Source organism: Monoraphidium neglectum (genome assembly GCF_000611645.1).
Source record: "Monoraphidium neglectum strain SAG 48.87 unplaced genomic scaffold scaffold00865, whole genome shotgun sequence".
Classification (NCBI taxonomy): domain Eukaryota; kingdom Viridiplantae; phylum Chlorophyta; class Chlorophyceae; order Sphaeropleales; family Selenastraceae; genus Monoraphidium; species Monoraphidium neglectum.
In genome coordinates this window covers 1-19,357 of record NW_014012763.1, presented here as the reverse complement: position 1 = coordinate 19,357, position 19,357 = coordinate 1, and the positions used below count along the sequence as shown (strand labels likewise).

Sequence of the window (19,357 nt, the reverse complement as noted above, 5' to 3'; positions counted from 1 at the left end):
GCGCCGCGCGCGCCGCGGCGGAGAGCAGCCCCCGCAGCAGCCGCGCCGCGCGCTGCAGCTCGAGCAGCGCCTGCAGGCGCGGCGCGGCCGCAGCGGTCGGGGCCCCTGCGACGCTGTCAGCATCCAACCCGCTGCCGCGTTTGAGGGCGTCCAAGGCCGCGCTCGCGGCGCGAGAGACCAGGGCGCCCCACCCCTGGAAGTCCATCCCGGCGTTTGCTGACAGGGCGCGTTGCACCAGGCCCTCGAACTCCTCGCCAGTGGCGCAGGTGTCCCTGGGTGGGGTGGTCGGGGGTGGAGGCTGACTTGTCAGGAGCGGGTGATTGCGGGGCTGATTAGTGCCTGGTGCTGGTGACCCATTGGTGGTTGATTGGTGGTGTTCAGTGGTCGATTGGTGGTGTCTGATGATTGAGCGCATCAACAAAGGATAAGGTGTCACGAGGCACCAGCGCGGCGGCGCTGCAAGCCGTGCGGCCCAGCTGCTCGCAGGTGCAGCCTGCTGAGTCGCCTGGCGCTGCGTCGCGTTCACAGTGGACAGCGCGCCCCCACCTGCAGTCCTCCAGGGACGCGGTGGCCAGCGCGTGCTCTCGCTCCAGCAGCCGCCACGCCCAATGCGCGTTGTGCGAGTTCAGCCTGCGCGTGCAGCGAGCCGGCAGTCAATCGCAACCTGGATATTGGCGGGGCTGCGCGCCAGCAGAGGGGTTTGACGGGCATTCAATCCAAAGGCAGCAGGGGCGGCCAGGGAGCCCGTCGTGGCGCAGCATGCACAGCAGGGCGAGCACCCTAATGCGACAATGAACAATGAAACAGCCCCTTGAACGCAGCGGCGTGCAGTGCTGCCGGTGGGGGCGACCCGTGCCCCGCCTCTTCAGCGCCCACCAGTTGTGGTTGATGGAGAGGCAGTCTGTCAGGTTGACGACGGTGTGGTGCCTTTGAGGGTGTGGAGAAAGGGGTTTGATAGCACGGTCATCAGATTGAGTGCGACACTGGCTGAGCAGCGACCCAAACAGACGTGCCGAGGGTCGTGCATTGCTCGTCAATGCCGCAGCGCAGCCGCCTTGCCAAAGCCTGGGCCCTTATCCGTTGGAGCAAGAAATGTTCTTTCTCACCACCCGCTGGGCACGAACAGCGCATCGCCTGGGCCCTGCGGCGTGCCGAAGCGTCGGCGAGAGAGCCGACAGGCGTGCTTTGGGGAGCGGCACAGGGTGAGCGGCATGCGCAACACTGCGCGCAGGCAAGCAGGTTGGTGAGTGCAGACGACCGCACCGCCTCAGCCAAAGACTACAAGCGCAAGCAGAGGGTCCTAAAGAACCATGGAGCCGTGGCACAGCATCCGCAGCGAACCACCACCAACCTGGATCACTTCAAGCAGCAGCTTCTGGGCCGCTGCCAGCCCAGGGTAGTCGTCAGGGTCCAGCGCCTCATCCCCGTCCCCTCCACACCCACTGTCGCCCCAGCCACCACTCCCTCTGCACCCGCGCCGCGGCGCCGCCAGGTCGTTTATGAAGAAGTCGGGCGCCATCTCCCCCACCCGCCACGCGTGCGCGAGCAGGTGCGAGTGCTGTGGCGCGAGCAGCAGCCACCGCTTGCGGCCGGCGACGTTTGCAGACCAACTGAAGGAGCGCAGCACATCAGCGTGGAGCGGCGTCCAAGAGCCGGCGGGGCCGCAATACACGAACCGGTAGTCCGCGGTGGACGCCGCCACCGCTGCGCCGCTGCCGCTCGCCTCGTCGCCGCTGCAGCCGGCGTCTGCGCCATCTCGCTCGCCGGCGGCGCCCGGCCCAGCGCCGCCGTCGCCGCAACCTGCCCATGTGCGCCGCCCTGCATCCGATTTGTACTGCGCGGCGGCTGCCAGTGCGTCGCAGTGGGGATTGAGCCAGTCCTCTGTGAAAAAGGAGGGCAGTACATAGGCGATACAATCTGGTCGCTCTGCCACGTAGTGCCAATCCTTGAGGTACAGCAAACGGCCGTCGGTGCCAGATGGGCGGCCGGGCTGCTGCTGCTGCTGCTCCTGCTGCTCTTGCTGCTCCTGCTGCTCCTGCTGCTCCTGCTGCTCCTGCTGCTGCTCCTGCTGCTGCTCCTGCTGCTGCTCCTGCTGCTCCTGCTGCTGATCCTGCTGCTGCTCCTGCTGCTGATCCTGCTGCTCCTGCTGCTCCTGCTGCTGATCCTGCTGCTGCTCTTGCTGCTCCAGCTGCTCCCGCTGCTCCCGCTGCTCCCGCTGCTCCTGCTGCTCCTGATGCTGCTGCTGCTGTTGATGTCTGTGATGGCCGTTCGCTCCTGCCTCTGCTTGCTGCTGGTCAAGCGCTGCATGCTGCTGCCCTCCCACTTCTTGAGCCGCGATGCCTGTCGGCCGGTGCTGCTGCCACCAGTCACAGTAGTCGCTGAGTGTCATCTCCACGCAGGGGCCGCAGCCGGCGTGGTGCCTGCAAAGGTGGCAGGGGCGGTGAGCGAAGCGCGGGCCGACGCTGACCGCCCTCACTGGCCGTTACGCCACGCGCTGCCAGGTGTGGCACGGCCGCGCTGCGCAACAAAAGATGAAAGCTGCGGCTGTTATTGCTTGGCATGCGAGGCACCAGATAGTCTTGGTAGGCCTCCGACAGAAGCCAGGGCCATCTTGATGCGACGGCCGGCCTTCCGACATCAGTGCCAAATTGGCCTAGGCGCCCTGCTTTGTTGCGTGCGCACCTGGCGGCGTCGGTGACGCGCACTCGCGCCAATGGGGCGCGCGCCCGCAGCGCCTCAATGTCGACGCCGCCGCCGGCCACCACCCAGTCGCGCAGCGCCGGCCAGCCGGCCGCGGCGCCCTGCGCCCGCGGTCCGTTGACGTTGTGCCCACCTCACGGTTCAAGTGCTAGACCAAACTATCCCAATACCGGTCCCATGACCCTACGAACAGCATCATTACCACTATCACCATCATCACAATCACTCCCACCACCACAACCAGCTCCTGCTTCATGGGGCGGGTGGACCTGAAAGGCGGGGCTCACCCGGATGAGGACGGGCTGGTTGGGTGCCATGTACCTGCAATCAGAGAGACGCAGCTGCTGAGTTGGGACGAACAAACAACATCTAATTGCTGTACGTGTAGCGGTCAGCGTCATCACTATTACTTGACCATGGCGCTGACCATACTTGCGACCAGCTGCAGCCTGACCGCCCCGGGTACGCACCTGCAAACAAACTCATCATATGAAAGCTTTGCTGCATCCTCCACAGCCACAGCCCCGAAGATGGGACCGCCACTACCGCCTTGGGCTGTGGGGCAGCACGAGCTGGGGCACGGCGCCGCTTGCGAACGGCCGTCGACGGCGGCAGTGGCGTCGGCGCAGCGCGGCGAGGTTTCCAAGAGGCTTTGGAGTGTCTCACTTTGCGCATACACACGCTCTGATGGGAGCTCCATACGTCTGGATCCACGGCAGCTATTCGTACTAATCAACCTGCAGATCGACTGGCTTAATTTTCACGCTGAGGAAACGTTTGCAGCACTTTGTGCCATAATCTGCGTTTGATAACACTACCAGCGCAGCGTCGACCGCAAGCTGATCATCCGTGGCTGGCGCAGGCAGGTGTCGACACTCAAATGGCCACGAATGAGGACTTGAAAGAGCAGGGCAACGCCCTATTCACCGCCGGGAAATATGCGGAGGCCGCAGATGTCTACACACAGGCGATCGCCGCGGCGGGGGCGCCCTCAACCTCCACAGCGACTCTGTTCAGGTGCCCCTGCATCCCATGGTGGCGGACAGCTGGTGCTGGGGCAGAGCACGTGCTGAGGGAAGCCACCAGCATGTGACTATTGCCACAGGCCCCGCTGCTACGGTGGCCGGGCACTCACCCGTGCTGGCTGAGGTGTTGACTCATGTCTGCATGCGCTGCCACGGCCACCGCCGCCGCCACCGCCGCGCCGCGACGCAGCAACCGCAGCGCCGCGTACCTGCAGCTCAAGGATTACACCAAAGCGCTGCAAGACTCGGAGCAGGCGCGCCACTCGTTCCCTGCCCGTGCCCCCCCCCCCATGTCGGTGCTTGCGCTGTCGGTCCCAGCCGTCTGCATGCAATCAACCCAACGTCAACCCGTTCAATCGGGTGTGCTGATGACGCACTGTACATGGCGAACGTTCTCAAAAGGGCTGCAAGCAGCAACCCCAACAGGAGGAATGGCGTCCCTATATCACGTCTCATGTGAGCGAATCGGTTGACAATCATCATTCCATCGTGCCCCGCCCGCACCCAGGCCGTGAAGCTGCGGGGAACCTGGGACAAGGCCCACTGGCGCCACGGGGCCGCGCTCGAGGCGCTCGGGCGCTACGAGGAGGTGCGCTTCAGCCCAAGCAGGGCCACCTCTGGCGCGGCCACAAACGGAGGCGGCCACACCAGCGACGCGTACGTGCGTGTGGCGCATCAGGGCGAGCTGCATCTTTGTACCTCTTGAGCCGTCTAGTGGCTATGTCACCGCCAACCTCCAATAATCCGACCCAGGCGCTTAAGGCGTTCACGAGGGGCGCCAAGGCCAACCCCTCAAACGAGGTGATCAAAGGGCGCGCGGCGGCGGTCAGGGCCAAGCTCCGGGAGCTGGAGCGGGAGCGGTACGTCGCAGATCAGGTGGGTGCGAGCACTGCAGATCTGTGTCACAGACCAGATCAGATCAGATCAGATCACACGGCCTGCTGACTTGTGGCATCAGGCCGTTCCAAAGCTCGCACACGTCAGTCAACTTAGAGCCAGCTCCGCAGTCGGGCTTGTTGCTGTCATGTGAGGCCACGGGGCGCCTACTTACCCCTGACCTTGACTACCGCCCGGCGCCACCACGTGGATCAGCCTTAAATCAGAGAGATTTCCCATTGTACCTCAGCACGGCAGCAGGCTGGACCGGCACCCCACCCCTTCTCGCAACCGACCTGTCCCTGCCATTCCCCACGCGTCCGGCCCCCGCAGAAGCAGGCGCGTCAGCGCGCGCGAGAGTACGGCGTCGGCGTCCGCACTGATCGGGAGAAGATGACCGCTGCGACGGCTGCCAGCAACAACGTCGCCACCACAATGTCTTTTGGCCCCGGTGGCATCAACGTCAGCGCAGACATGAGCACGCGCGACGCGCGCGCGGCCGCGCTCGGGCCCGACGGCAAGCCGATCCCGGACGGATGGGCGCGGGGGCTGGGGGAGCGGCAGTACGGGTGGTTGGTGGACTCGTACCGCATGAGGGTGGATGATGACAATGTGCACGGAGGCGGCAACAGGCATGGTGCGTGAGAAGGGGTTTGTGGGGAGGGGACGGCGTGCGATGTCCTGTGGCCCCTGTGCAGCCCTCATGTTGAAGGCTAGGGCGGCCCTCTTCGATACGTGGCCGAAATGGCCTTTGACCCACCATGCTAGCCGCTCACAGCGCATTGTGGGAGGCGTCATCTGAGTATGTTGTGAACCCGTGACCCTGCCCTCTCCTCCCCTCATCAGCCGTCCTCACTCTGCCGCCCTTGCCGTGTCACCAACCCCTGCCGCCCTCGCCCCTGCCGCCTTCCACCTTGCCCCCTGAATTGGCAATGTTGCTCGCGCAATCCACCAGGGCTGAACGACCCAAAAGCCGACAAGGCCACAGTGCTGGAAGACTTCCTGGTGAATAAACAAAGTTTGCCGCTTGCTCATGATGGACCCTCTGCATGTTATCGCCACACGGGCTCCTGGGCACCACGGGGACTCGGGGACCCCCGCCCACCCCGCAGCTGCGAGGGGGCTCCAGCCGCAAGACAGACGGCGCGGCGCTGGCCTCCCCAATAGCGGCGCTTGCAACTTGTCGAAGCGCCTCCTAGCAAACCGCCGCATGGCCCGGCGTCCCCTCAGGGGCGTGCATTAGTGTTGCATTCGCAGCGGACGCTTTGCAGGGTGGTCGGACGCGTGAGCATCACCAAACACAAATTGGCAGCTGTGAATTTTGCACCCAGGCGCCATCTACCCAACAGCCAGTACCGTGCCCCCACCCCTTGTCATGTAATTGACCCAGGTGTACTGCAAGATGGCGGTGGCAGCCGGCGCTGTGCCCTCTGAGGGCTGGGACTGGGCCAAGCTGGCGGATGCAGCTGCCGAGCTGCTGCCGCGGCATTTCGCCAAGGCAGACGCGATCCAGAAGTACGGGTCCGAGGTGCGTCGAGCACCAGATCCCACAGCGTATTGCTGCTGGCATGGAATTACTTCTTCAGCCCCCACTGTGGGCGGGCCGCAGCACTGGGTCCCGCACCCTGCTGATGGCGTGGGTTGTGGATGAGACACATTCATCCGAGGCAGGGACGCACAGTGACAGGGGCCCTGGGGCGCCCAATGCCACGATCCCCTGGCCTGTCGTGCAGCGCCGCGGTTGCCCCGCATCAGGCGTTCCTGCGGTGCCGCCGTGTGCCTTCGCACCGCCCCAAACCCCTACCTGTCGTGCAACCCCCCCCCCTTCACCCTGCCCCAAAGAACTACTTCGACGGCAAGATGGGCATGGGCAGCTGCCGCTCCCTCCGCCACACGGCCGAGTTCGTGCTGGGCATCAGCCTGCACGGCGAGGGGCCCCTCACCGCCGCGCGGCGCCTGAAGAAGCTGCAGGAGCGCTCGGTCGGCCAGTGGGCGGCGCTGAAGGAGAAGCCGGGGACGTTCTTCGACGACGTCGGTGGCGTGGACGCGTGGCTGCGGCTGGAGGGCGCGATGCGGCCGCTGCAGCGGCGGTGACGTCGCCCTTTCCGGGCGTCACCGAACGGGTTAGCAAAAAGCATCAGGCACCAGCCAGCTGTTTCTTTTGCGATGTGGGAACGGCCATGGTTCATGAGTTGTCCTTGTTGGGTGTTGGTTTGTGGAGAGCCTTGTGGGGCGCTGACCGCAGCGCCGCCGACCCGTCGTCGCCGCGGCCGCTGATAAGATGCCTTGATGATCCCAGTGACTTGAGGTGGGAACACACCCATCCGGCCAACCATGAGGCAAGGCGGATGGTGAGCAGCTGCCTGCCGAGGGCCGGCCTCCTCACAAGAGATTTTGTTTGCATCGGCGTCCATGGGTGTGGGCGCCAGCAAGCGCAGCAGCAGCAGGCCGCCGCGTCAGCGTCTGCACGGCCATCTTGAGTCGAATGCTGCACATGCACTGACTCCGCGCCGAGCTCCCGCCCATGTTTTTGGGCTGCTTTTGCAGCCAAGATGTCGTGTTTGGCTGTTCGGCAGGCGGTTTTACTTGGCTGCTTTAGCAGCTGGCGGTTTTGTTGGGGCTGATTTGGCAGCCGTGGAAGTCATCACGGGGTCATGGTACGGCTATCTGGCAGACCCATTGGGTATCGGCTGCTTGGCCCACCGCCCCACGCATGTGCAGCTTTCTATCCATGCAGCTGTTCAGGGGGAAGAATTGAAGAACATACGTGAAGGAACAGGAATTGGCAATGCCCAGGGGCCCCATTACACCAGGTAATGCCCGACGAGGGGGGCAACTCAGCATGTAGTGTTTGACGGCTGCTGCAGCGGTTGCGGGTCCAACAACACCCGCGCATGGGGCCCAGCAGCCATCGAGCCAACATGAAGCTGGGCTGCGTGGGGAGTGCTGGGCATGTGCGCTGCCCTGGAACTTGGCTGAGAAGGCAGTGCGTGCTTGGGCAGTCAGGGCCAGGCTCGAATTGAGCAATCAAAATGACAAGAAGCCAACAGAGCAGGGGCTGGATGCATAGGACTTCTCAATTGTATGGCTTGAGAGAAATAAGGGACACACACGTTACAGTTCATTGACAAAATGATTCACCAACGATGCACACGTCACTTCAAGATGTGACAAGTCTGGATGACCCCAATCACTGAGCCTTGTCGCTTTGCTGCATGCAGTAAGTTGCAAGTCCTGCTGCTGTTGTTGGAAGCCTTGTTGGATGGAGATTCCCAAATTGGTGCCCGTCCACAAGATTGTGATTTGCAATTATGATTTGCTGCTGCTGTTGTCAGTCGTACTGCTGCTCCACTCTGGCACTGAAGTTGATGATGTCAATTGTGCTTTTGAAAACTGTGGTGGGGGTGGTGGTGATGGTGGTGCTGCTGCTGCTGCTGCTGCTGCTGCTGCTGCTGCTGCTGCTGCTGCTGCTGCTGCTGCTGCTGCTGCTGCTGCTGCTGCTCCTGCTGCTGCCGCCGCTGCTGCTGCCGTCGCACCTCCGCCCGCGACAGCAGGTCTGCCTGGCGAATCGGCTCTGGCACCCTGCAAACGCAGCAGTGTGAATGTGGGTACGCAGTGACCTTTGCACATTTTGGCTGAGCATATATATGGATTTGGATTGGATCAAAGCTCATGTTGACTACCCGCCGATTGCAGAAGTCTGACATCTGATACAGCAGCTGGCAGCACAAAGATGAACAAATGCTGCCCGGCCTCTGCACCAGCAATGGTTCGCCATTCATCTCGCCCACCGGCTGCGCCGTTGCCCACCTGTGCCGGCAGCAGCGCCTCACGACGTCCACCGCCGTTGCCAAGCTGACGCGGTGCCCTGCAGACACGTATATCGGCCGCCTGCTGCAGGCCCCAGCACACACCGCTGCGCCCAACACCTCGCCCCCCTTGCCCGTCAGCGGTAGCCAGCCTCGGCCGCCCGAGCTCGCGGGCTCCCTGCAGGGCGCTGCACCTGCGCCGGCGCCTGCGGAAGCTGCCTCTGCAACCGCCGCGCGCACCTGCCGCTCCAGCAGGCCCTCCAGGCTCAGCAAATTCTTTGCCACGCCCACTGCAGTGCCATGATGTGGGGGTGAGCGACGCTTGGCGAGCACGCTATGCCCCCCACCGGTCAGCAGCGATCACCGGCAGGGCGATGCCCCTGCAAACACTTCCAACACATAACCAACATGTATGGAGGCCACGAAGCCACCATGGCAGCTGTGATAAACACTGGAGTACCTGTAGGGAGGCCGCTCATAACTCCCAGGTGGCTGGCGCTGCCGCAGCGCCGCGGGTGCAGCACACCAAAGCCGTCCACAAGCAGCAGCTGTCGGCAGCAGGCATGGGCCGGTGGAGTGTGTATGTAGGTGAGGGGCTTGAGGTGTATGCATGCGTGCGGAGTGAGACAGGGGCATATTGATGCTGCCACACCAACAATGCTTGGAGAGCGTGCATGCACTACCGTACTGTCAAGCCGTTGTCAGCTGTGCTCTGTCAAATACACCATACTGAGGCGATGGCTCCCTCCCACGCTCTGTGGTCGGATACCCCTCACCTGCGGGTGCACGCCCTTCGCTGCGGCCCGCCTCAGCAGCTCCAGGTAGGCAGGCACCTCCCTCCAATGATGCCGATCATGTCCGTGTATTACAGCACACAGTGGGGGGGATGAGAAGCTCGCGTGCAGCTGGCAATTGACATGTTCAAGCAGTCCCTCAGTCTGTGCAGCATCCAGCAGGTGCTGGTGACCTTCACTGCTATGCACAGGGATGACGAAGGCATACTGAAACAAGCCCGAATTGCATCCCAGGTGCCGAGGGCATACAGAATTTGGTATCTCAGACAAGGTGCTGCCAGGTTCTACACCCCAGCGCGTCTGAGGCTTCATGGCTCACCGGAAGCCCAGCAGGCCCGACAGGTAGGGCACGTTCAAATCAACATCCAGCAGCTCAAGGTGAGTCAGCTCCAGTTCGGGAAACGACATCACCGCCAGTGCGGCGACGGCGCGGCCGGCGGACTCGCTGTCGTAGCATGCGTCGCTTTGAACAGCGCTAGCACTGGCGTCTCCTTGAACTGGCACTGCATCAGGGGCTGAGGCTGGTGGCCTGTGGCTCAACGTGGCGCTGGCTGTTGACTGATCCTCGGCGTCCGACGGATGGAAGCTGATGTCGAGGCCACCCACGAGCTGCAGCCCCTCTGCGGTCATCCAATCGTTGTCATCAGCGCGCACCACGCGGCGTGCCAGCTCAAGCTGCTCCCTGCAGCCGCATGACATCGATGGTGAGGCGGCCAGAGACAACGGGGCTTTGTCTCAAGGGATCGGGGAGGAAGCTGCCAGTCCTGCTCCTGAGCAGTCGCTGCCAGTGTAATCGGATACCCAAACTGGCTCAACATTGGCACTACAGGTGTTCTCAATTCAAGCAGAATCAAGACGGCTTCAACTGTACTGCTGCGCCTGGGACGGTGCTTCGCTGCACTTGCCTTTCCCATGCCTCACGCTGGACATCCATGCAGTCGGTATGTGCAAGGTGCGCCTGCAGGATTACAGTCGCTGCTTAGCCACCCGTCCGTGTGGCAATCGTATATAGGCAACTTGTGAACTTGGCTTCGTCGCGTGCCACGGGGTGATACTATGAGAGTCTCATACTAGATCAATGACAAAACCAACGCGTGTTGCTCGTAAATTTCTCAAACCTTTTGGCTTCCGTGCTGCTCATCTTGAAGCACTCAGTTGCTCTGCCGCGCCCGGGTCCCTGCGTGACTTCCTGGCAGGTGCTCGTTGCCAGGCGTGCAACTGCTGTACGCAGTTCAAATTATTTGCGTGGCGCAGTGGCTGTTGATTTTTGTGCCAGGTTGATTTCTACTTGGCCGCGTAAGCGCTTGATACCGCACAGCAGGGGAGGCTGCGTGCTGGGAAGCTATCATCATAAGGGCGGCTTGCGTGCCCGCTGGATACAGTACAGTAGCCTTGGCAACCATGTGCACACCAAGCACAGGTTTCTTTTGTGGCATGTCGCTTTTGACAGCATGAGGTTCGCCGCGAAGGCTGAACATGCATCGCGGCTGTGCCCACAGCCGCACGTCGCGGGCGGCTGCTGTTTCCCCCCCCCCTTCGAAATTGGGGAAACGGCGGCAAAGTCGTTGGTCTTCACTGCACGCTGCTGACTGGAGCTGCTTACATGCAGGATAAACCAGGGCACTCGCGAGGTGATTGCCACTCGCGAGGTGATTGCCGAAACAGTTACAAATGATGTTGTCACGCCTGGCCACAAACCACCCTGGAAGCTGGAGCACTGCCGTGCAGCATGCGGCGTAGCCGGGCGTGCTTGCAGTTTGAATCGCGTGCATCGATCAAGGAGAACTATAAATGATGAAACGTGTGGCGCTATGACAGCAAGAATCAAGCGCACATGGCCAGCTGTCAATCGGCATTGTGGACATATTGCAGGTTTCATCACATCAGTTGGCAGCTGCTGGGCCTAATATCGGCCCTCAAAGGTTGAGGCGTGTATCGAGGAGTGAGAGGAGGAGTTTCTGTGCAAAGCGCGCTTATATTGAAGCATGCGCTGGAAGAGGCGGGCAGCAGGTAGCGGTTGTTCGTTGTTGCATTACGTTTGGTGTGGAGGGTTTTTCCATCAACCTCCCCCGGCAGGAGTGGTCTGGCCTGGCAGCACAGGCCGCTGGGAACCAGCACGAGCGCGATGCTTGCGGCAGACTGATGAACAAAGGTTGAGCCGACGTTGAAAGCCTCTGTGAGCACCAGAAAGATCAGGCCTTAAGCAAGCGGAGATCACATGCAGTACACATGTTTGCGTTGAATCAACAAGCGTGGCCCTTGACCCTGTTTCACGCCCCTGCAGGCAGCCGCTGGCCGCTGACGTGTTGTTGTTGCTGTGGATCTCCGCACGTTTCTCTCCAGGAGCCTTGTCACATGTCTATGACGCGCGGCAGACGGGTGGGCTGCCCCCAGTTTGTGCTCAGCACGCGGATGATGTCATCTTGAGGGAAGCCCTTCAAAAAGTTTGTGAGCCCTTTCCTAAATGTTACCAGCGCGGACGAGGCGGCGCGGGACTTGGCGTCCCCGCGGCCAAAGGGCGACTCGGCGTCCCAGGCAGGGCGGCCGGTTGGGCCTCCCTTGGAGGGGACAAACTGGGTGAAGGGCTGAGAACCGATGAAAGCTGTCATGAACTGAAAAATGAGCAAGGCGAAAGGGATGGTTTAGGATAGAAGTTGGGCAGGCCAAAGGGAGCACCACACGCGGGGCTATTATTTGCAGAACAGTCTCAGTGCTCCGGTGCCTCGCCGGAGAGCGCCCGTGACCCTGTCACTACATGGCCCCAGCAGGCACACCGCATGGCCCCAGCAGGCATGTCCCACACGCTCACCGCGTATTTTCCGGCGGAGTTCACCGTCCAGGGGGCGTAATCCATGAGCTCCTGAGTGGTGTATGACTTGGAGGGGTCAGGCAGCACAGAAGAACCTACAGGGGCGTGGTGAGCGGGTTGTTGTTGATCTGCGAAATAAGGAACTTTTACTCAGCGATTATCTGTCCTGAACAGTCCATGAGAAGCTGCGCAGAGCCGCATACAGCAGCTGCATTGCATTGCCCGCATAAGAGGAAGCTAGAATGAGGTGTGGCGGCCCTTGTCAAGATTTGTGCTCAGCAGCTGCAAGCAGCGGCTGGAGGGGCGCATGCCGCTCTAGCTGCTCGCTCACCCAGTGCCGCTGGTGCTGACGAGGGGACACCAAAGCGGGCCCCATAATCCTGCAAGTGGCTGACACCGTGGATGAGGACCAACTGGATAAGGTCACCCCACAGGCGCGCCAGCTCGGCGCGCGAGGACAGGGTGTTGTTCGGGTTGATCTTTCCAAGGTTGCCGCCCTGCGTGCGCGCACGCGGCATCATGCGCAGAGACGGGCATGAGGCCGGCAGGGATTCAGCGCTTGCCCCCATCTGCGATTATGACGGCCGCCGTGTTCATGCCTTGACTCAGCAGGTAGGCGCAAAGCCTAAGCATCAACCAGACAGACAAGGCACCACCCGTCCCCCCTCCGACTCCTCACCAAGGGGTCGATCATGGCCGCCAGCCAGGCCTGCACCTGGCTGTCCCCGGCCACGTCCGCATCTGTGGCGTAGTAGCGCCCCACCACCTGACATGAGGGGCAGATCGACACTGCTCTTGTGAAGGTTGTTCAGGGATGTAAGACGTAAAGCGACCCCAGCATGCTGGTTGCTCTTCGCAACCTATTAATTGAGCCAGCACCCTGGTGGCTTACTGGCCTCTGCATGACGGCACGCCATGCAACCAAGTGCACGTGTGCTGGTGGGATGCACTTGGTCCAGACAGGGCAACAGTGCTGACGGACTGGCCATGTCACAGACTTTATTACAGCTGCCAATCTGCCGATCAAACTGCGCCTAACATGAGGCAATAGCCCCCACCTTGGCGGTGAACGTGTCGATGCTCGCCCTCATCTGCCGCTGGAATGTGACGACCGGGTAGGCGCCAAACGGCTCGCGCTTCTTGCCCTGGAACACCCGGCCGTCGAGGCCGGTTGCCTCAAGCTGCTGGCCTGGCAGCAGCGACCAAAAGTCGGTCTTGGGGCCATGGGGGCCGCCCTTAACAGCGTAGAGCTCAAACCTTGATATGCACAAGTGCATGCGGAGAAGGGGGGTCACGTTATCAACGGGGCGTTGTGGGACTTTCGGCCGCAGCAACGCCACGCGGTGATTGTGCGCATTTTGCAATGACTGCCGTTCAACAGCATGTAAGCCGTGCCCGTCATCAGAAAAGCCTGCCGTCGCCTATACTTTGAGCTGCATGCCAGCGCTGCTCTAGCCCCTGTGTCAAGCCCGGGGATCCCCCCGATTGACAAGTCTCACAGCTTGGACAGGTCTTGCACCAGAATCGGCGTGGGCGGGGGTGTCTGCAGGGTGGGTTCGTGGGAGTGTCGTAACATAATGGGGGTGTAATGCAGGTTTACTTGTGACCACAGAGCTTGCGCACAAAGCGGGCTGGATTGCGCATGACAATGCAAGCGCCACAATCAAAGCTTAAAAGCCCCATAGACAAACACAAGTTGTATAAAGCGCCCCTAGCGAGGAATGCGGGGTGCGCTCACCACGCCGTCTGCGAAGAGGGCTGAGGCGAACTGCTCGCGGTACGAGGGGTCCAGAAAGAAATCTGCCATCAAGCGGTTGAAGGTGGTCGCCTGACCGATCGGGACGCCCGGCTCAATAGTCCCGTACAGTGCAAACTGATCAACGGGTGGGGGCAGGAATCATGAGGGCAGGAGTTATGGGTTGCAGGAATTATGGGGTGCAGGGATCGTGGGGATGCATGACGTGAAGAGGGTGTGAAGCTTCAGCCAGTAGAAACGAGTGGGAATTTTGCAGCTCTCCATCCCTCTCAACATGTTGATATCAAATTCCTGCAGCTTCATTTCGATTCAAGCTCAAAAACAGCTGATGCCCAAAAAACGACATTGACGGCTCATTTTCCAAGGCAGAAAACTGCAGGCGACACAGCCCGAAGCATGTTTGGCAAGATTACAAGGCAAACAATGTGCTCACATGGCTGACACTCACCGATACAGCGGCGGTGGTTGTGTGTTGATGGTAGACGTGGCCTATCCACGTGCTCCACTGTGAGATGGCCTGCCGCATGATCGCGCAGGCGAGCACCCAGGCAGACGCGCTCTTCTGGGGGCTGAACACAGCCGCTGCGGCCGGCGCGGCCGGCGCATTTGAAAGGCGGATCAGGAGGCCTTCAAAGTCCATGCGCCCCTTGGTGTTCTGTGAGGTGTATTGCAGCGCAGCATCAACAGACATGCAGGTTGGGGATGGGAGAGGCTGGATCGCACAAAGCTGGAGTGTGGCTACATACGCCCTGCTGGCAGCAGCAGTCCCGCATCACCTGCGCTACAACAGTCCAGCCGTGTCAGGCGGGTGCCCATCTTGCTTTTGCAAGTGATCCGTCAGTCCAGCACCTGCAGGCGCTTGAACAAGCCTTCCAGACCCACTGCCTACACAATTGAGTGCGGTTGCGGCCTGCTAAACACACTCACGCTTGCCACCCTCAGCAGCGCGTGGCCCGCCGGGCTCCACAGTCCACTCGTCGGCTGGAAGCCCTGCAGACTGGTGAGATCGATCTCAACCACCTCCCCGTTCTGAGCGGCCTGCTGCATCGTTGGCTGCGCACAAGCAAAAGGGCAAACATGTGAGTGGTTGCATAGGGTTCGGCTGGGGGCCACACCAGAGGGCCTTGGCTAATGCGCTGTGCGGCGTCGAGCAATGCATCGGCTGCTGCTGATGCTGCAGACACCAAAGGTGGGGCCTGTAGGGCTGCATGGGGACAACGACTGCCGAGCAGCATCTGCTCGCATGGCAAGTGGCATCCAAGGCTCGGGGGAACTCACCGTGAACTCGCTGCCGTACAGGTTTGCGACAGCGGCGATACGCGCCCCTGTGACATTCCTGGATGTTTCAACGAGCGTGGCGCTCCAGGGTTATCAATGCGTAGCAGGCAGCATAGCTGTTGCTTGACTGCTCAAGGTATCTCAATCAGTGTCTCGTAACCCTTTTGATATTCACCTGAGGAACACTGTCGTCTGCCATGCGTAGTTGGCCGCAACCCACCTGCAACACGCATGCATCATGGGTGGGTATGGGGGCCTGAGTGAGGTGGCCGACTTACTCTCCTATGTGCGCATCCTGTCGCCCAGGGGCTGAAACAATGGCTCACTCACACACCTTCCCGCACATTGACTGGTTGGTTGATGCCGACCCTGCACTCACAAGGAGTCCGTGGCGGCATCTGGATCGCTGTAGAACGCCTTGGACTCTGCGATGCTCTTGGCACGGAACTTGTCGCGGCCGCTGCGTTTGCAGGGGCGGGGCATGACAGTGTGTCAAAGTAGCACGCTGCATGCAGCTCAGCAGGCATTGCTAGTGAAAGCGATGGAGTACCAATGGCTGCTGCCGTGCGAGCCTGGGGTGCTGGCCTGCGCAATGTGGCCGATCTGCACCCTTACCGGGTCGTGGGAACAAGGGATGCCATCTGCAGCATAGGGATGGGCCGTCAGCAGGGCGTACAGGGAGGCTTAGGCTCACAACCATCATGCGCCAATTACAGAACTGGCAGACGCATTATCGGGGATTCAATGTGAGTGCCTGCGGGGCTGGAAGTTTTCCAGGCGGGGGCCAGGGCTGGTGTAGGGTCCCTGCCGTACGGTTACGAGCCCTGAAAGCCCCGTCACCTGCTCCGGCGTGTTGAATGGGACGTCATAATAGCTGCTGGCCGCGCCGTTGCAGAAGGCGGCCGTGACCGGGCCTGGGAATGTCCAGCCTGGTTTGTCAACGCACAGAAACGAGCCCTGGGTGGACCCAAGGTCTAGCGTCCTGCACCCGCCCACGTCTGCAAACTTTGCGTTGCATACTTGGACGTCCTTCGGGAGTGCAGGGCCCCAATTGTCGTTGTTGTATATGCCCAGCGCCAGGGCGACCACGCCAGGATCGGGAGGGGACGTGGCGAGCCAGCGGTTTGGTCGCAGCAGCGGCGTCGCAAACTGCGGTAGTGCAACGATGGGACGGGCAGCATTGCGCGGTGGGGTTAGGCGTGCTGCAGTGACAGTGGCGGTGGGGCATAAGGTGGAGCGCGAAGGGGAAATTTTGTCGCAGTTGCTGAGGTGATTGCAGCAGGGTCTACCGCGTGCAGCTGGACGGCAGCTGCTTGGGGTTCAGCTGTGCTCGCACCTGGGCGGTGAATCCGGCCTCTGCAAGGGGCAGCCGGCTCATAACAGGCACCGCCGCCAGTGCTGCCCAGTCGGCGACGAAGCCACCCCCGATGAGGCACTTGATACAGGCGGTGGGCAGCACGCCAGGGAAGCCCGTACACGCGCCAAGGGCGGTGCAGGCCGTTGTGTCGATGGTTGGAAGAGCTGTAAGGGCAAGCAAGATGTGGTGGAATGGGAGTCGAGGCGAATTGACACGTTTACTAACAGATGCTGTCATTGGCTGCTGCTGCTGCTGCTGCTGCTGCTGCTGCTGCTGCTGCTGCTGCTGCTGCTGCTGCTGCTGCTGCTGCTGCTGCTGCTGCTGCTGCCATGCTTGCTGCTATGCTTGCCGCCCTTGGCAAGGACTCGTGCCACCTGTGGCACACTCTTTTGATGCCCACATCGAGCAATGCACGAACTTGCCAGCAGAGGCATCGAGGTACGGTATGGCACCAGTGACGATTTGTTGCGCAGTGACACTGCGTTCCAGGCCGCTTTGGTCTGCCCCTGGCCCTGGCACGGCAACGGCAACTGGTACTGTAGCGGTGGATATATGGAAACTAATCCATGACTTACCGCACTCCACCGCACCAGCAGCGAGCAAGAATGCTAGCAGCAACACCGCGGGAAAGTGCCTTGCGGGCCACATGGGGCGAGGCCGCATGGCACAAGGGTCGTGACGTTGCATCAACAATAATTCAATCTGTCTGTCGTCGTGGTCGCGCTGTTTGTGCGCCAACGAGAGCTGAGTGTCGGCTGATCTCGTTTGGGGCTCGTGACGCTGTGCAGTGCGGATGATCAATGTTGGATCAATAATTGGTTTGCGTTGAAAACCTGCAACCTAGCTTGATATGCGTCCGGACTGTGCCTTGTCACCGCTGGCCAAAGGGCCCAGTGGGGTGGCCCAGATTCGGGTGACACCTCACACGACTGGACAAACACTGCAGTCAAGCGTTCAGCACTTACGCAGGTTGCCCGATGCTTCTTTCCCAATGTTTGATTTGTCACTGAGGGACAAGCACATAGGGGTATACGAGGGGCCACTGCAACCCAGGTCCTCTGGACGCGTGTGAAAGCAGATTGAGCAACCACCTGCACCCGACAATCGATACGGTCATCCGGTGGCGACGCCATGGGACGGGCACTGGGCCTTGAAAGGATGGCATGCCTCATGAGTCAACGTAAGATATTACATACAATTGATCGAAGTTTGGTTTCGCACCCCCTCCTAATAGCCGCTGCTCTAAGCGCCCGACCACGCAGGCATTCGCCTGCGCGGGCTGGCACAGCGCCCTGCTGGCCGAGTGACAATGCAAGCGCCTGCTTTCCACCCATCAGCGGTCACCCCCACCCACTGCGCGCTGTGCGCTTCGTCGCTGCCAGATTGCCAGCAGGCTGCACGGGCAGCCGGCAACTCGAATCTTGAGGGGATAGTGCAAGGCTCTCGGTGAGGCTGACGGCAGCATGGAGAGCGCAGGCGGCGACGATGGCAGCGCGCCCAGCGGCGATGGCGCAGGCAATGGCGGCGCCATCCGCGGCTCAGGCGGCGCGGGCCGCGGCGGGATCAGCAGTGCAGGTGGCAGCAGTGGCCGCAGCAGGGCGAGCGAGCTGTGGTGCAAGTAGTGCGGCCAGTGGCGTGAATGGAAGCAGAGGGGCCTGGGGCGCTGAGATTGTGCTGTATCAGAACGGGGTGTTGCGATAAGACTGCTGTGGCGCACTGCTGGTCGTTTCAGTGTGACGCATGGTAACTGGGCAGGACCACATGGGTGAGTGTCGGTGCTAGTGAGTTCTCTCAGTCGACTCGTCTCTACTTGGATGGTTAACTTTTTCAAGCCCCTGCTGCCGCTTTGATTAAGTCCCTGTCACGCTCAGGTGACTTTGTATACAAGCACGGGTGCAACGGATCCGGGCAGGGATACCGCACTTGCTTTGGGCACTCTGCTGCTTGTCGCACACTTGCCTCTGCACCACCCCTGTGAGATGGTGACGGGCCGACTACGACTCCAAGGTAGTGGAGGTGTGCTTTTAAGTACGTGTGCGTGTAATCGACGCATGGGCCTGCCGCGTCGACCAAGGCGCAAACATACCAGTCCACTTTCATCAACTGCACTGCTCATTTCGTCAGTGCGGTATCTATCTCACTACCCCCACACCTTGATACTCATGCGAGCTATTCACCCAGCTCAATATGCCTCAAATAATCACACAATTATCTGATGAAAGTGATGTACACCAGCTAGCCAAACAAACTTGCTTGGCTATTTGAAATCATATTTGAAATGTGTCACTCAGAATCACTGCAACGACACGCACACACAAGCGCGAGTGTTGGTGTTATGTTATTGGAGCAATGCTGAAGGAAGCTGCGGCTTGCTGGTCATCACAGACAACTGTGATGTATCGAACGGCCAGGGGTCATGCGCTGGGACATGCGCGGTGTGGATTAGCAACCCAGGTAGCAGTGACCTGGCACGTCACCGGAGGCCAAGACAAGGTGATCCTTGGCTCCTGAATCTCTCATATTCATTCATGGCTGCTTCATCTCTCCAGCTTTTGATTTATAACGTTTAGTGGCGCAGGAGTGTGAACCGTTCGAAGTCAGCCACACGGAACTTGCGCAGCCCGGGAGGCAAGGATATCGCCGTTGCGGGAGCAGGAAGCGACCATGGGCTGGGCCGCACAGGTCATGGACTCCGTAAAGCGAAACCAGGAGCTGCCTTTCCTGGAGCGGCGCCACATCGTGAGCGGAGCCGTGCTGCTGCACTCGCCGCTTTTCCTGCCATGGTCTTGTTGCGCCCGCGCAGCTTGACAGAGGGAGGGTGCCGCAATGGTGTATATCCAGGATAATGGACGGTCGCAGGCGTCGGGCGCGCGTCAGCACATCGTATTCAAGGAACCGATGCGCATGGCCGTGCGGTTGACAGGCGGGCGACTCGAGCGCAACACATCTCCAC

General features: G+C 61.0%; 4 protein-coding genes across 4 annotated transcripts; 2 read left to right on the top strand and 2 right to left on the bottom strand.

Annotated features, from left to right (window-relative positions):
• Positions 1 to 1,351: 1,351 nt before the first annotated feature.
• MNEG_5683 (JmjC domain-containing protein 4) lies at positions 1,352 to 3,017 on the bottom strand (the record flags this gene model as incomplete). The annotated part of the gene is made up of 3 exons (XM_014045844.1): positions 1,352 to 2,420; positions 2,683 to 2,801; positions 2,988 to 3,017. Coding segments are annotated over 3 exons (1,218 nt in total), but the record flags the coding sequence as incomplete, so codon positions are not given.
• Positions 3,018 to 3,580: 563 nt separating this feature from the next.
• Positions 3,581 to 6,695, top strand: MNEG_5682 (hypothetical protein; the record flags this gene model as incomplete). The annotated part of the gene is made up of 8 exons (XM_014045843.1): positions 3,581 to 3,717; positions 3,916 to 4,021; positions 4,234 to 4,314; positions 4,479 to 4,601; positions 4,935 to 5,238; positions 5,557 to 5,606; positions 5,992 to 6,129; positions 6,444 to 6,695. 8 exons carry the CDS (start codon positions 3,581 to 3,583, stop codon positions 6,693 to 6,695), a joined length of 1,191 nt encoding a protein of 396 aa, XP_013901297.1.
• A 1,277-nt stretch (positions 6,696 to 7,972) lies between these two features.
• MNEG_5681 (hypothetical protein) lies at positions 7,973 to 8,203 on the top strand (the record flags this gene model as incomplete). The annotated part of the gene is made up of 1 exon (XM_014045842.1): positions 7,973 to 8,203. One exon carries the CDS (start codon positions 7,973 to 7,975, stop codon positions 8,201 to 8,203), a length of 231 nt encoding a protein of 76 aa, XP_013901296.1.
• Positions 8,204 to 11,555: 3,352 nt separating this feature from the next.
• Positions 11,556 to 15,697, bottom strand: MNEG_5680 (hypothetical protein; the record flags this gene model as incomplete). The annotated part of the gene is made up of 12 exons (XM_014045841.1): positions 11,556 to 11,816; positions 12,014 to 12,108; positions 12,345 to 12,510; positions 12,693 to 12,779; positions 13,072 to 13,227; positions 13,752 to 13,886; positions 14,218 to 14,424; positions 14,697 to 14,822; positions 15,048 to 15,105; positions 15,223 to 15,267; positions 15,427 to 15,507; positions 15,663 to 15,697. The coding sequence occupies 12 exons, from the start codon at positions 15,695 to 15,697 to the stop codon at positions 11,556 to 11,558; spliced, it is 1,452 nt and encodes a 483-aa protein (XP_013901295.1).
• Between the last annotated feature and the right edge of the window lie 3,660 nt (positions 15,698 to 19,357).